Genomic DNA, 15,606 nt, shown 5'->3' on the forward strand with positions numbered 1-15,606 from the left:
CACACTCTTAGTTTCTTGTCTTCCTCAAATGTGTCCTTGACCTGCAAACCACAGTGCAAACAAAGTTACTTGAAGGACGCGCCACACCTGCTTTCTGGGGGAACACCTTGTCAGTCAACATTCGCATACCTACGGCCACAAGTGCCTTCGAAACCACTAAATAGGCATGGGATAGTCCGGAATGTGCGGCTTCTGCGAATCCTGGGGTGAGGTTCCCGCCATCTGGATAGCTTGAAAAGTTCATTTGGAACCTGCGTGACTTACAAAAAACCAAAATGAAGACCAGGTATCACTGACAGACAAGAACTTCATCAGTATGTAAATGTGCTTAGCCCCGGTCGCGACTCGCGGAAGTATGAAATGATCCCCTTTTGGTCTGAAGCATCAACTCCATCGCACTTTTTAGATGTGCGAAATATTCATGAAATCCGTAGAAGCACTCTTACAAACTTTCCAGAGGTATAAGCAGGCAACACAAATATCATGTGTCAAAAGAGAATCATAAGGTGGTGGGGATAAGCTAGCGAGCTTATCCCCGACTCCACTTTAGTGGAAGAGGGTTCTCTCGCAAGGAAATGACTATTTCTCTGCAAACGGACCCGTGGGTGTGGGAAAATATGGATGTGGGAAAATGTGGGTGTGGGAAGATGTGCGCTTGTAATTAGTCGGTGGTCGATGTTGTGGGTGGGAAAGCATCGCGCTGTCATTTTTCCTTTTTCTTTCTCCAACAAAATACTTGCAGATACACTGAAAAAGCACGCACTGCGGCAGGTACATGTTGAGTATAGTTCGTTTGTTTCATTCAATGCAGTATAGCTAATGCGTGTTCAGGGTTTTTATTACAAAGATGCCTTGTCATTTGGCTCGAGTCCTTGATGAAGGACACTGTCCTCCTTTCGACGAGCCCCACGATGTGAACAAATATCCCCGTTATTATAATGCACTCTATTATCCACGATATAATCTTGCGTTTTTTGAAACATCCGAACATTTTTGTACATGGTTGAAGTCTTCGCTTAAATCTCATCCTCTGTGTTGCTCGACGTGCCGCTGGTCAAATTTTCATGGTTGTGTTTCGTACGACGGCGTTAGTATCACTATATGCCATCAACAAAAATCATTGACCATGACGCCAGGTGAATTTGCAGACGCGAGTTACCGTCATTGTGTTGTCTTTCGCAAGCTTTCCTCTCGTGATGCCCTCTCTGTCGAGAAGTGCCTGCCTTCGAGGCTAGACGCCTACCCTACATGGTTCTATTACAGCGAAGAAATTCAAGAGCAACATTTATCGGTCCTTCTGGATGGTGTCTTGGTTGATTGTGTTTCTCGTCTCTCTGTTTCGCGAGGAAAAATGAAAAAGGATCGCATGCACGCGGTGCTACATCATTTTGCTGCCACCCGACTACGAGTGATGCGTTCGAGTAAGGATCAACTGCAAACATTACTTTCCCGCACCCCAGTCGTTGCAGAAGGTAGCCAACTCGTTCCTCGTTTGGCAAGGTACTTCGGCGATATGTATGGAAAACCCGTTTTTGAGGCTCTGTGTCGACCACCGCACCCACAGGTTTGTGTCTTCGATCCTGTCGACGTGCCGAAAATCAGTTGGTCTGCTCTCCCGATTACACATTTAGTCCAGAGGCTTCATAAACTGACTATCGAAGTGCTTTCAGATTGTATACATGGTCTACCTTCGAAGGGGCGTCCGTCGATAAACCACCGCTCACGTCAGAAGACTTGCAATGGTCTTGCTGTTCACATTCGCGATCGGGTGAATTTCTTGCAATATATCGGTCCAAGTACGGTGTGTGATATCTTGCTTTGTTACCTACCATTGTCTCAGCCTTGTCATCAGTTAGACGAGGAGTATATTCTGCAAATCCTGTTGTTTGAATATGGATCTGCTGTGGTGGAGCGTCTTGGACATCAAATACTTTCTCAGCCCAAACCGCGTAGAGACAACCCCCGCGATGTCAACGGTTCTCGTATACCAGATCATGCTGCAACATATGCAACTTCTGCCTTGCACTAAGTACACTCAGCCTGTTTTCGTGGACTCGCTCAAGGATAGGAAGAGGAAACGAAAGGCCGCGGACGAGACGATGGGGCAGTCGCCCACTAAAAAAGGTTCTTTTACCGGTGTGCCTGACGAGGACGAGTTGGAGTATACTATGGTCGAGTAGGTTCACGCGATTGTCTTTCTTGGTGGCCTTTTTTTTCTTGGGCTCGATTCTGCCGCTCGAACTGTATAAATGACCTATACTATCTTGTTGTTACGAATATCTGCGAATCGTATCTTGTATGTGTTTTCTTGCGGAGTCGGGGATTGGCGCCCGCGCCGCTACGATAAGATAGATTGGATGCCAGGTCAGGTGGCAGGGTGGCTGTGATTACGCTACCGTTGAAACTCCGCCTGAAACAACCCTGACCACCCCAGACTGGAGTCCTCCCGCCTTTAACTACAACTTTGACCCAGTATTTGTTCATTTCCTGGATCAAATTGACGGGTCCAGCCCATGCTTACGTAAGCCTTGCCAAAAACGGAAGAGGCGCGTCTTATTAATCCTTCTATAAACGCGACCTCTCAGACATCTTTCGAAACTCTCCTTTGATCGTCATGTCCGCTCATCAGTGGAACGAATCAGAGCCTTCCGATGAAGAAGTTAGCCAAGAAACATTCGCAATTAGGAAGCGCAGCAGTAGAGGTGCGCCCAGTCTGGGCATTTATTCGACTTGTAGTTGAATTATGTTAGCTTGTGATCAGTGCAGAAAGACAAAGAGCAAGTGCGAGCCATCCCCAGCTGCTGGTACCTGCAAGAGTTGTACGATAGCGGGAAACAGTGCGTAGCATAACTGAGGCATTCCATACATCTCAATTTACCCTATTTGATTGCAGCATGTACATTTCTGGGTAAGCGTTCTTTGCATGAGCGCCGGTGAGGAAACCAATATTATTGCCAGGTCCCAGTTATAAGCGCGGTCCCCCTAAGGGTTACATACAAGCGATCGAACAACGATGGCATCAAGTGGAGTCCCTTCTTGGCGCCGTTCTCTCTTGTCCAGATACCCGAGTACGACAAATCATAGCCGATATTAGGCAAGATGATCTTGCAAGGGAAATTCTCAATCGAGTAGACACGGGCCCATTTGTAAGTGCTGACGTACATTCAACAACTAAATGGAGCAAATTGTTTGATCCGAATCTGCAGGGACCTTCTGGCAAATTATCACAGCCAGCAGGGGCGACAAAAGAAGACTTCTTCGCATGTATATTCCGAAGCAACGAAGCTTCCGCTCGTGATTCTCCCCGTTCCCGAAGGCAGTCCAGGATCTCGAGAGAAATTGTATCATCGTCTAGAGGTAAGTAACTAGCCTTGGGGAATACCCGAACGTCATGCAAAGCGCCTTTTGTAGACAATACACTTTCAACCATACCAACTTCAGAGTGGCAGGATCGCCTGTCCGCGAGTCTGACGAGAGGACATGTCGGCCATCATGGTGTCCCGCCAGCCCATAACCTTAGCGGACCTCCTATGCAGCAGCGGCGGCGACTCGACGTGCCGTCAACTAGTAGTGGTCCACATCAGCTAAACTGGAATGATATGTACACGATGGATGCACTTTCAGGTGAGGGTCTTACTCCATACGTCTTTGATCTGATCAGCCAATACGATCATAGAATCAGAAGGTACAGATGAGTCTAATGGCCCGGATACTGCTTTTGGTCAACTCTCTCTGGATGAGAATCAAGAGGTCAACGAGCTTTGGAATTTGTGTCTGGAACCTATGCTCATATTCTTATATTAGGTTCGGTACCATGGCAAAGTTAGTGGTCTCCACCTTTTGGGGCGTAGCTCTCGTTTGGATAGCAGACATGAGGGGGGAATATGGTTCGTTTTTAACTCTGATTACTTCTATGCGTAGTCATGACTGTGATGACAGGAAATTGCCTATGGCACGTTTTTGGCCCTCCGCAAAGTCCAATGCAGTTCCTGTTCCACCAGCCGAAGGCGTTGTTGTCAACTTACCTTCCCTTGTGGTGCAAGATCATTTGGTTGATTTATATTTCACTTACGCCCACCCATTTTTCCCTGTAATTCACAAAGGGCGGTTCCTAAGAGAGTATAGCGAGTGGTGAGCCTGTCACTCTTGTGTCTATCTGTCATTCTTCTGACTTTGACATAGGAAACAAAAGTAAGCTGCTTAACAGGACTGTCATTGACTTGCTTACAACGTCAGCCAAAGTAGTAATCCAGCTACACCAGAGGCTGCGAGGGGCACTCCATACTACTCCAATCCAGAACCTTCACAAAACTTGACCAAGCTGCTTCTGTTGGCTATCTTTGCCATTGCCGCTCGTTATCTGGATGACAACCCTGCTACATCTATTGATGCGATGTGGGAGGCTGGCAATGACTACCTTGCGCAAGCGAGGGCAGCTCTTGGTAAATAATATTTTCAGTTTGACTACCTGTGCTTACCAATGGCATAGCGCAAGTCTATCACAGTTCTCGCGCAACTACTTGTCAAGCCTTACTTCTCCTGGGTCATCGTGAATTTGGGATAGGTTGGTGATTGAAGCAAATTGTTTGAACGACATGTTTATGAGTATCATCTAGGTTCTATGGAGCAAGGTTGGCTGTACATTGGTATGTATGCGTCGTTGATTTACGCTCGCCCTGTCTCATGGCTTTCCGGTCGCAGGTATGGCAATTAGAATGGTTAGTATGGTAAATCGTTTGAAGGCAGGGTACTTAGCTACGTGTAGGCCCAAGACCTTGGATTAAATCGTGCTGCGGATAACTGGCAACTTAATGGAAGAAAAATGTTCTCCCTTGAGGAGAACCAGGTCAGGAAACACATATGGTGGGGTTGTTGCATTGCAGACAAGTGCGAAATCCGTATCTCTTGGGGGGTGTTGCACTAATGACTGTTCATAGATACACTTCTATATATATGGGTATGTCTCATACATCTTCTTTGGCGCACTCAACCGTCCCCCTCGCTAGGTCGACCCGTGTCCATCGGTGAAGGCGACTTTGATACACTTCTTCCGGATCCCGCCGAAGTACGCTCAAACCCACGACGTGTTAGTTATTCACTCACTTTCTTCTTCTGCAGTACAATGAAGACACCTCCAGCGACCTAGTCACGTCGCACCACATTTCGACACCGCTGACAATGAGCTGCTTCAAGGCTGCTGCAACACTATGTTCGTATACCTTATCCGCAGACTATGTGCAAACCTGATGGAGATGCAGCCGTTTTGATTGGTTCCATTGTGACAATGATTTATCCAGTTCGCTCAACAGGAAGAGGCTCACGGCGGGCAGTCTTGAGTAATCTGGAGTCTAGACTGGACCAGTGGTACATCGACCTTCCTGATAATCTTCGGTACGACCCAGCTAGCAAGCGAAATACTCCGCCACTGGCGGTTCTATTTATCCATATCCAATATTGGTCCGCAGTACTATTGTTACACCGAGCGTTGTACGTCAAACGTCGGAATATTCAATTTGTGTCACTGATGCCTCTACAGTATCCCTGATTGGAAAGGGTGATTCATCTGTCACCTTGATACCTTGAAGAGTCCCAGTCTGATCTTCTTACTCTAGCTCGGAACAGATATTACAGAATCCTCCCAACGGATCTGACACAGCCTCCCTAAAAGCCTTTGATCTCTGTCAAAGTGCCGCCACTTATGTCAGCACAATAGGTATGTGCGCTCGACTAAATTTCTTTGATGCACGCTGATTTCAACCTAGTAACGACATATCACGAGAACTTCAATATTAAATGCAGTTCACCGTTCTTGTCATCGTATATTCTTAGTGCTGGGTTTGTTTTATCATTTGTATTAGTAATTTGTAACTTCTAATCCCTAATATCTATTCATCAGAATTATGCACATCGTGACATGCGAGTACTTTCCTTTGAAGGACGTGTACCTTTCTGAATCCTCTTCCCTTACCAGTGACCCTCCGGCCATCAAATGTCCAGGCCTATATTGGCTTGCGACAATGTCTTGCCGTTTTGAAAGAGATGCAGGTCAGCCCGAGCCACTATTATCCACATTTAATCTTACCTTAGCCAAGATTACATGGCCTAGCGCCGGAAGAGCCCGGGATCTTCTTAATGGTGTAAGAGTACAGGTTGACAGCAACATGCCACCTTTGGTGCATGGTCCTGATCGTCAAAAGAGAGCGGCAGATGATGCGTTTGGAGAAAGGAGCTCTGACGTACTGCAACGCGAGGCATTTGGTGATGTTCTTCAAAGGGAACGTGTTCCACAGAACAGCGGTATCCAGGAGATTAGCACCCGAATGATGGCGCATATGCTTGGTCTTGACATTCCTGGCATTGAGCCCTCGACGTCGTATTACCCAGGTTACGAGTGGTGGCCACGAGCCAACCAGCTTTCACCTCAGTCGTATCACGGATCATCGACAGGTGCATCTTCGCTGATCAATATGGATTATCCTTTACCAAACGACCAAGACTGGAGAGTTCAAAATCCCACCTCCGACTATTCTTACGAGTATCAGAATGCGCCACCTGATCGTTATCGCATGTAGTGGGCTAATCACCTTTGTCTCCTTAGCGTAGAACGCCACCAATAATAATCCATCGTCCCTCATCTCCTGCTCCTGTTACTCAATTAGAAGGTACAACATTGATTATGTAACTTATGTAATGGACCTACAAGAACCTCTAAATTGAACGATTGCAATTGTCTGCGAACCTATGTTTCGCCCTCAGAAATACTATGTCGAGTCTGAAAAATTTGTTGAACCCCGAAGATGACTCTACAACCATGTATCAGTATGTGCACCTGTTCTCGGATTTTTTTGGCGGCTTATTCTGACACCTCTGTTTGCTACCCCCTTTGTATTCGCCAACAGCTCAACAACCGGACAACCTATTTCCACGAGCTCCTCCTCTCCCACCTCGGACGGCAGCGCCAACGCAACAGTAGAATGTCCTCAATACGATCCACCATACAAAGAACATGCTCCTCATCCAAATTGTCCCGACACTTTAGCCTGTCTTCCAGATACGGATGGGCGGCCACAGCATACTCTTCCAGTAATCTTGCGATGTGCAATCCTTGGCAGTGCACGGAGACGTCTCACTATTCGCGAGATATATGCTGCAATGGAGGAAAAATATTTGTATTTCAGGACTGCGGGGCCGACATGGAAGGTCAGTGCACTAGGGTGTGATGGCTAAAACTTTTGCGTTCAAACTTGAATTACAGCAATCTGTCCGCCATCACCTGTCTTTGAATAGATTATTTGAAAAACAGCCTCGTCCCGTCACAGACCCTGGCTTTGGTTCTTACTGGACAGTAAATCTTTCTGCTCCCCCAGGCACCAAGCGACCACGGAAGCGGGGAAGACCTACAAAGGCTGCCGAGGAGCCATCTAACTCCACTCAGCAGAAGAAACGGGGACGACCTCGAAAATCCATTGATCCGTTATCTCCCCTGAACTCACTGGCTGTGGGCTCGGGACGTTCGATCCCGCCGTGCAACATTTCCGCCGTACGCACCGGGGGAAACGACCATGATGGTGGAAATGGCGAGGACGATATGGATCTAGGTGCAGACGTACATGAGATGAGTGAGGATGAATACGAGAGTGAGGAAGATATGGTTGTTCCCCCTCATCAGTCACCATTTGCCGGACTTGGCGCTTTTGGACTAAACGAGGCCCCTTCTCGTTTACTGAGCCCCTCAACATCCCGTGCACTGATTACCCATTCCGATGAAAATCTCGTGGACCGATTGCAGATCGAAATGGCGGGATTGCGGAGGCAGTCTGCGGATGCGATATCTGTTTCGGTAAAGATATCAGATCAGCTAGCGGAAGCTCAGGCTGAGGCAGCTAGAGCGAGGACTGCTCTCAGAACAGTCGAGGCAATGCTGGAGGAGGAGGTCATAAAGAGGAGGGAAGCTGAATCTTTAGCAGACCAGGAAGCTAAGTTGAGGCGAGTAGCAGAGGACACGATTACACGCATGCAAAGTCAGTGGCAGGCTGCCCATCGAGCTACATAAAGTATGTTTGTCCCTTCTTTTATTAATTTGATGTATGAATGTTGACACGTTCCTCGTACCAGTAGCACATTTTAGACCGAAGCTAGTAGCGCAACTTGAAACCCAAACGAGTCCTCGTCTGCTATCCTTCCTGGAGGTTCATATCCGACAACTAGTTTTCAGCTACTCACTGGGACTCATCAATGGACTCGACATATTCTACGAATCTTCTTTACTTTCTCAATTCATTGGTGTACAAGGGTACTCTAGAATGTCTGAACATGTATATTGCCGCGGCGGAATGGACGAGTAGTTTTGGAAAAGGAAATTAGAGGATACAAAACCAAATAGACTCGTGAATTTTGTATATGCCCCGAAGTCAACCCAAAGTCACATTAGATGGCATCCACAGGTGGCAAATCCAGATTGAAAACAGTGTGAGTTCCTTTGCGTGCCATCTCCACGCGCCAGCGTTCTGAGTTTCTGAGCAGCTACAAAAACAAGCGTTCTATTGGACCGCTTCATACGTGCGGATCTGTCGCGGTCACTGGTGATGGGAGCAGACTCGTTACTTGTGTCGCAGAGGAGGCTGTACTCACCAACATCTTGACGGGCGAAGAAATATGTCGGTTTGCAGGGGTGAGTTATTCCGCCCTCAAACCGTTAGGAAACGCCATAATTGATGACTGAAGCAATCTAGGACACTCAATCGATTACTTCGCTGTGTTTGACCCCATCGGCTTCGCAACTGATCGTATTCACTTCTACTCCTTCTTTGCGTGTGTACGAGATCCCCACTGCTACCGTGAAAAATAAAATTCATCCCGTCCGGGTGGTTGCTCGTGCACATGATGCCCCCGTACACGTCTGCACCATCGATCCATCCTCCACATATCTTGCTTCGGGCTCTGCGGACGGTGTTGTCAAGGTTTGGGACATAAAACGCGGCTACATCACTCACGTCTTCAAAGGGCACGGGGGCATTGTGAGCGCGTTGAAGTTTAACTTTCCCCGAGACCCTTCTGTCGTGGTCCCACAAAATATACACCAACTCATCACAGCCTCCGTGGATACTCGCATCCGGATATTTGATCTAACGGCGACCTCAAGCAAGGGAGATCAAGCTGCGCTACGTCCGATCGCTATTCTCGAAGGACACGTTTCTGTTCCCCGGGGTTTGGACGTGACTCCTGACGGAAAATGGCTTATAAGCGGGGGAAGAGACTCCGTTGTTTTGGTGTGGAACTTGCTCGCGAAGTCAACTGGAGCAAAATCTGCAGAAGCCACTAAGGGGAAAGGAAAAAGCAATTCACCTGTACTGACTCAAACTATTCCTGTCATGGAACGCGTCGAGGCAGTTGGGCTGTTGCAGGCCGAGGACTCGGTTCCTAGTAGTAGCGCTTCCAAACTGCGTTTCTACACTGCTGGGGAGAAAGGTATCATCCGGATATGGGACGTAAAGGATTCCTCCGTCTTATATTCCCTCAGCCAGGTGGCAGATCTACAGACTGAAGATCAAGAGGAACAGCGTCAGATTGTAGAAGCTATGTTAGTACGAGTTTCCTCGCGTGTACTTTTGTCACTAACAGCACGCTTTCAGCTACTTGCCGTTAATATCGACAATTGTCTCGGTACATGCAGACCAGAATATCCTGTTCTACGACCTGAACACTCGAAATCTCCACCGGCAACTCATTGGTTTCAACGACGAGATCGTTGATGCGGTTTTCTTGTCTCCAAATGCCCCAAAATCTGTCGATTCTCACATCGCATTCGCTACAAATTCATCCCTCATCCGAGTTTATTCAACTACAGGGCTTGATGCGCGGCTTTTGACTGGTCACACAGAAATCGTGTTATCACTTGACCATGGCGCGGGAGGCAAACTTTTTGCGAGCGGAAGCAAAGATCGCTCTGTTCGATTATGGGCGCCTACATCTCCGAACGACGACCTATCGACAGAATGGGGCTGCGTTGCTATCTGTGAAGGTCATGCAGAAAGCGTAGGCACTGTCGCAATGTCGCGAACTTCTGGCGAAGTTGGCACCACGAGTGTGCAATTTATGTTCAGCGGTAGTCAGGACCGCACGATTAAGATGTGGTATATTGGTGACGTGCCACTGGTTTTCGATGCCTCCCAGCATGGCCAAAGCCTCATGAAGTGCAAGAGTTTGACCACTCATAAAGCACACGAGAAAGACATTAATTCTCTCGATGTCGCACCCAACGACCGCCTCTTGGCATCTGGATCGCAAGACCGCACAACTAAGGTATATGAAATTAATTTTTCACGTGCAACTGGAGACCGCTCTGCACATGGAGAGATCAAGCTACTGGGAACCTGTAAAGGCCACAAGCGGGGTGTTTGGACAGTCAAGTTTGGTCGCTCGGAGCGCGTGCTAGCAACCGGAAGCGGCGATAAAACTGTAAAATTATGGAACTTGGAAGATTTCACTTGCGTGAAAACGTTCGAGGGACATACCAACTCGGTGTTGAGAGTTGATTTCATCAATCACGACATGCAGCTCGTTACATCTGCATCCGACGGCCTTGTCAAAATGTGGAATGTACGCGAAGAAGAATGTACGGCTACCATGGACAATCACGAAGACAAGGTGAGACTGCTCGCTCTCTCATTTTAGTTGAAGTTAATCTATTTGCAGGTTTGGGCACTCGCCGTTAGTACGGATGAGCGTGTGATTGTGTCTGCAGCAGCGGACTCTGTAGTGACATTCTGGCAAGATTGCACTGAGGAACAGGCACAGGAGAACGAGGCTAAACGTTCCGAGCTAGTCTTGAGGTTTGAAAGTCATCAACCATATCTTGTTCCAACTCATGTTTTTTGTCAGGGAGCAAGATTTCATGAACTATTTGTCCCTTCATGACTATCGCAAAGCTATACAACTTGCCCTCGCTATGCAGCAGCCCGGGAGATTGTTGTCCCTGTTTAAAGATATTCGTGCCACCTCATCGGAATTCGCAGCTGATGCATCATCGGTGACTGGCAACGATGCGGTTGATGAGGTGTTACGGACCCTTGGCGGATCTGATCTTGCCCGCCTCTTACGCTATGTTCGTGACTGGAATCCCAATGCTAAGACAAGCGGAGTGGCGCAAGGGGTGTTGTATGCAATCATGAAGCTGAGATCGGCGGACGATGTCATAGCGGCATTTACGGACGAAGCTCAGGAAGGTATATTGCAATCCTCTGGTCAAGAGAGCGTGAAAAGTACCGCGAGCGGCGACACTGCACTGAAGGAACTCATCGATGGTATGATTCCATACACTGAACGGCATCTCTCAAGAATGGACCGCCTTGTTCAGGATAGTTTCGTGGTGGACTATATCTTGAGCGAGATGGATGACGGAATGTTTGATGGTCAGGACATAGATACTAGTACTATGGAGGTAGATACAGAGGTCAGTTCATAATTGCATTTCCAGTAAAAGTAGTCTAGTCTTTGGCATAATCACCCGTCTCGGTTGAAGTATGCAATTTAATCCGTCCTAACCGGCAACCAATGACACCGTTAGAAACAAGCACCCACTCATCATCCTTGATGCTATCAAGTGTAAGCTCGTCCTCTACTGCTTCAAAAATACGGTGTTGTTCAATAAGCCACCGTCGCAAAATGCCAGATATGCAACCAACGGCCAAAGGGGGAGTGACCCAACGATCGTTGCGATAGAATGCAACATTACAAACAGACGACTCAGTGACAGCATTCCGGGTATTGTACAAGATGACATCATCAGGTGCATCATCAGCTGGTGGGTCTAACGAGCCTATAGGTTGGAGGCCAACTCGGATACGCGCGTCGTCATAGGCCCGCCTATCTGTTGTCTTCAATGATACGGTGTCTGATGTTGGCTGGCTATCAATATGAATGACGAGGACGGGCGTCGGGGGAACGTCTGTTAAGGGATTGAAGAGAGATGGCAGGGTTGGATCGCTCGTGAACGCTTTAGCCGGGGTTGCGGTGGCAGAAAGCTCTCCAGAAGGATTTAAAACGACGCGAACCTGGTAAGACGGTGAGTTAGTGTTTCACGAATCTTGTGTTAAATGTTGACACCTTCAACGCAGTTTCCCCCATAGAATCATTGTGCTCACGGACAACTTTGTCACATAATGCCTTGACATTGGACAAAGTGGTTCCATGACGGAAAGTCTTATCATCGAGTGCGGCAGACGCGATGAGACGGTCTGCTTGGTAATGAAGTAGAAGATAAGGTGATGGCCCGTCTACATCATTGTTCCAAACACATGATGTTAAAAAGGGGTCATATCGTGTGGACGCGAGAAGGGCGTATGACATCGTAGAAGCACTGCGGAGAGAAGATCCCCAGCTGGAAAACAACTTTAAACGTTATGACTACGCTACTGATATCATCACCAAAATTACCGAATCCAGAGATCACCTGATATGTTGAATTTTCTGACACCACCGACGACACCTGCCCGTTATATCCGACATTTGACATGTCACCCCGGCACGCTGACGTCAAGCGTGTTATCTGTCAGACATATTTCATTTCGTAGTGTAGCGGTATGCCATATGTCAGATACATTTAGATACATCCATGTATTGTATAGAGAAATATAAAACAAAAATGAATGAAAACCACACAAGTCAAATAGAAAGTACCTAAAGAGCGCCATAGCCTTCTTCAATGAGTATGTCGTCATCGAGCACCTCACCGTACTCAGCTATTTTCAATGAGTATGTCGTCATCGAGCACCTCACCGTACTCAGCTATTATCCTGTCCTCGTCATCATCATCGTCCTCGTCCTCGTCATCATCATCGTCCTCGTCCTCGTCATCATCATCGTCCTCGTCCTCATCCTCGTCCTCATTCTCATCACCCTCGTCACTCTCGTCACTCTCGTCACCCTCTTCGACATCCCCCTCATCCAGTTCCTCGTCACTACCGTCTTCGTCCTCCATTTCGATATCTTCGTCGGCTTCACTATTCAAGTCTTCGGCAATGTGTCCCTCACGCTGCAAAACATCGTCCCACTCTCGCATGCCCTTGTGACCAACGGCACCACCTCAAAATCGCATGAACATGTCTCTGTCCACGAACCTAGTAAGCATTATATACATCATTAGTAGTTGGTAGACAGTGAAATAAAAAATACGCCTACATATTCACATAATAACAGTACCAATCTGGGTCTTCCTCATGTCGTGCAATTGTTGGATCAAAAAGTTCTTTGGAACGGCCGTAAGCGAATCCCGGGATTATATGTACACCTCTAATGACGCACTCCGGATCAAGAAATCCGAATGCATCAGGGCTTTCATCCTCAAAGAATTCGAGGCGTTGGAGCCTCTTCGCGCTGAACCCGGAGGGAATATTGTCGCGCTTGAACCATCGAACGAAGAGGAAATCCATACGCTTTGGACGGGACCGTATTGCATCCGGGTTTTTGTAGTATTCTACATTCATGTGGAATATTTTGATGAGACGGGCATACCAGTAGGGATGAGTGCGATCATCCTCGTGTGACATGACCATGAGATCAGCACGAGTGCGGGGATTGATTGAGTCTTGCTCGCGTCGAAGATCGTAGGTAGTGTAGTTGATACGAAGGATGCTGTGTTCGAAGAGCTTGTTGTCCGTGATGAGAACTGAGTTCCGCTCTGCATCGGTAAAGTTGTACTCGTCGCCTTTGTATACAAGCCCTTGAAGACGTGCATATAAGTGGTCTTTGAGACGAGGAATAAAGTTCTATTTCATATCATGAGATATAAAATTTAATACGAATCAGAAGCACGTACCTTGACAGCCGGATCATCCCCAAGCTCACCCAACCATGCTGTGAGGTCGTAAGTTGAACGAGCAGACTTTGCAATGTGGTAATGGTCGGAAGGTGAGGTCCGTACACGACGAGGTCTATCGGTACCCCGTTGGGCGGAAAATTGTGCCCGAGCATTGATTACCTTTGTACAAAGTCGTTCGATGGCATTTTGATTTGCGATGCTTGTGTTTGTAGTTGCCTTTGTTTTCGAAGTGCGAGGGTAACGTCGCTTGAGACATCGATGCTGTAGTTCTCCCTGCACCAGAATTAGAGGAGTGTTGTGCATAAAAAAAAAGTCTCACTGGTTGCGTACTATAGCTATCCGTTGTTCCCCTCATCCGAATTGTATTTGGGTAGTCCCCAAGCGCGTGAAATTTATAAGTCTGGATATTTAATTTCTTTACCTTGCGATGCAAAGTACCTCCTTTCTCCTTAGCTAATACACCTTGCTTTGCGGCCAGTGCAGCTTGTCGGCGCCCTCGAGCCATGTGTTCGTGAGGTAATTCTGTCGTGTGGTAGTGTTCGCAAGTCGTCTGTTTGAACTTTCGAACACTGTTGCCGAGGACGGCCATAGCACCATCAAAAAAGTTCAGAGTGTCTTCAGTGTGGAGACGGAGCTTTGCGTAAGCTTGCCAAGTAGCAAGGTCAAACAGAAGGTCCAGGATGATGTTGTCGTGATGGTCGTCCAGGAGCAACCCTTCAAAGACTGGTATCGCACACTGAAATTAAAATCAGGTATGAAATCAGATCTGAAATCAGTTAAAACTCACCTGCAACAAGTCTTCAAAATCTCGAGCTGCAAGGCGCTTCATTGCAGAAGTGTTCTTGTGGAAACGACGGATAGTACCCCTCCCGAACAGTTGGAACATGACGGTACCTGTAGTAGATATGTAGTCAGTAATACGAAAAGCATACTATCAAATGACGTACCTCCAGTTCAACTCTTGTATCGCAACACCACCAGCAGCGTGCATGATGCGCAACAAGTGCGTGAAGATAGCCTTCCACACACCAAGCTCGAATTCATGCAGCATGTCCACCACGAGCATTAGAAAGAAATTGAATCCAAAGGCAAAAAAACGATCCGAAAAGGCGTTCTGTATCCCATTAGCAACAATTTGAATATAATGTGAAGTACTCACACGTGTAGGGACAAGGGACTCAGGATTAAGGATAGACTTGACTCGCTTGCCATCCACTGGCGCACCACGTTTGAAAATAAGTTTGCGTGCCTTTTCAATGTTGGCACGGCGAGCCTTGTCATCAACACGTTGGAGTGACATGCGATCGTGCATATCGTGTTCTGTACCCATCTCAGACACATCAGCCTTCTTGATAAGGCAGCGCGGGCATAGACATTGGCCAAGAAACTTGATACCAGCAAGGAGAATCCTGAAAAGACGTCAATCTAAGAAGCGCGTGACTAAAAAAACTTACTTCTCTGGATAATCAGCCGAGTAGGTGAAAAAACGCGGAAACACCCTGCGAGTGATTCCATCTCCACAACAGATCACAATCCCATGCTCGTAAGCCTGCATAAAGTCGTCATCGAGAAGGAGCTTCCAGATTGCTTGCATAAGCTCCCGCTTGCAGTGCGTGTGCACTTCCGCTGAAGATGCGTCCCCAAAGGCCTGAATGTATGAATCTTGAAAATCATCCGGAATCTAAATGTTGCGTCAATAAGGTGCAAGGGATGTGAGGGATTTGAGAAAGACTTACCGAAGGAATGTATGCAACATGATGGCATGCGGAAGCTGTCGGTTTTCCACG

General features: G+C 47.5%; 4 protein-coding genes across 4 annotated transcripts; 3 read left to right on the top strand and 1 right to left on the bottom strand.

Moving 5' to 3' along the window:
- The first annotated feature begins 2,457 nt into the window (after positions 1-2,457).
- Positions 2,458-6,707, top strand: HD556DRAFT_1318369 (fungal-specific transcription factor domain-containing protein). The gene is made up of 26 exons (XM_041301228.1): positions 2,458-2,521; positions 2,586-2,702; positions 2,751-2,837; positions 2,894-2,908; positions 2,959-3,146; positions 3,207-3,357; positions 3,412-3,624; positions 3,677-3,750; positions 3,805-3,887; positions 3,940-4,131; positions 4,183-4,191; positions 4,243-4,442; positions 4,490-4,564; positions 4,617-4,646; positions 4,702-4,718; positions 4,766-4,887; positions 4,938-4,957; positions 5,007-5,065; positions 5,119-5,209; positions 5,259-5,487; positions 5,537-5,554; positions 5,613-5,713; positions 5,763-5,835; positions 5,897-5,916; positions 5,972-6,045; positions 6,093-6,707. The coding sequence occupies exons 2-26, from the start codon at positions 2,615-2,617 to the stop codon at positions 6,570-6,572; spliced, it is 2,709 nt and encodes a 902-aa protein (XP_041167817.1). The 5' UTR covers positions 2,458-2,521; positions 2,586-2,614; the 3' UTR covers positions 6,573-6,707.
- Positions 6,708-8,408, top strand: HD556DRAFT_1318405 (uncharacterized protein). The gene is made up of 3 exons (XM_041301229.1): positions 6,708-6,819; positions 6,900-7,200; positions 7,256-8,408. The coding sequence occupies exons 1-3, from the start codon at positions 6,764-6,766 to the stop codon at positions 8,051-8,053; spliced, it is 1,155 nt and encodes a 384-aa protein (XP_041167818.1). The 5' UTR covers positions 6,708-6,763; the 3' UTR covers positions 8,054-8,408.
- On the top strand, positions 8,398-11,767 carry HD556DRAFT_31102 (U3 small nucleolar RNA-associated protein). The gene is made up of 6 exons (XM_041310235.1): positions 8,398-8,469; positions 8,524-8,671; positions 8,733-9,580; positions 9,633-10,647; positions 10,696-10,832; positions 10,882-11,767. Exons 1-6 carry the CDS (start codon positions 8,432-8,434, stop codon positions 11,462-11,464), a joined length of 2,769 nt encoding a protein of 922 aa, XP_041167819.1. The 5' UTR covers positions 8,398-8,431; the 3' UTR covers positions 11,465-11,767.
- HD556DRAFT_1223269 (aminotransferase) lies at positions 11,487-12,348 on the bottom strand (the record flags this gene model as incomplete). Its single annotated transcript, XM_041296874.1, has 2 exons — positions 11,487-12,053; positions 12,106-12,348. 2 exons carry the CDS (start codon positions 12,346-12,348, stop codon positions 11,487-11,489), a joined length of 810 nt encoding a protein of 269 aa, XP_041167820.1.
- Positions 12,349-15,606: the final 3,258 nt, after the last annotated feature.

Source organism: Suillus plorans (assembly GCF_016647745.1).
Source record: "Suillus plorans strain S12 chromosome Unknown HD556scaffold_1, whole genome shotgun sequence".
NCBI classification, from domain to species: Eukaryota; Fungi; Basidiomycota; class Agaricomycetes; order Boletales; family Suillaceae; genus Suillus; species Suillus plorans.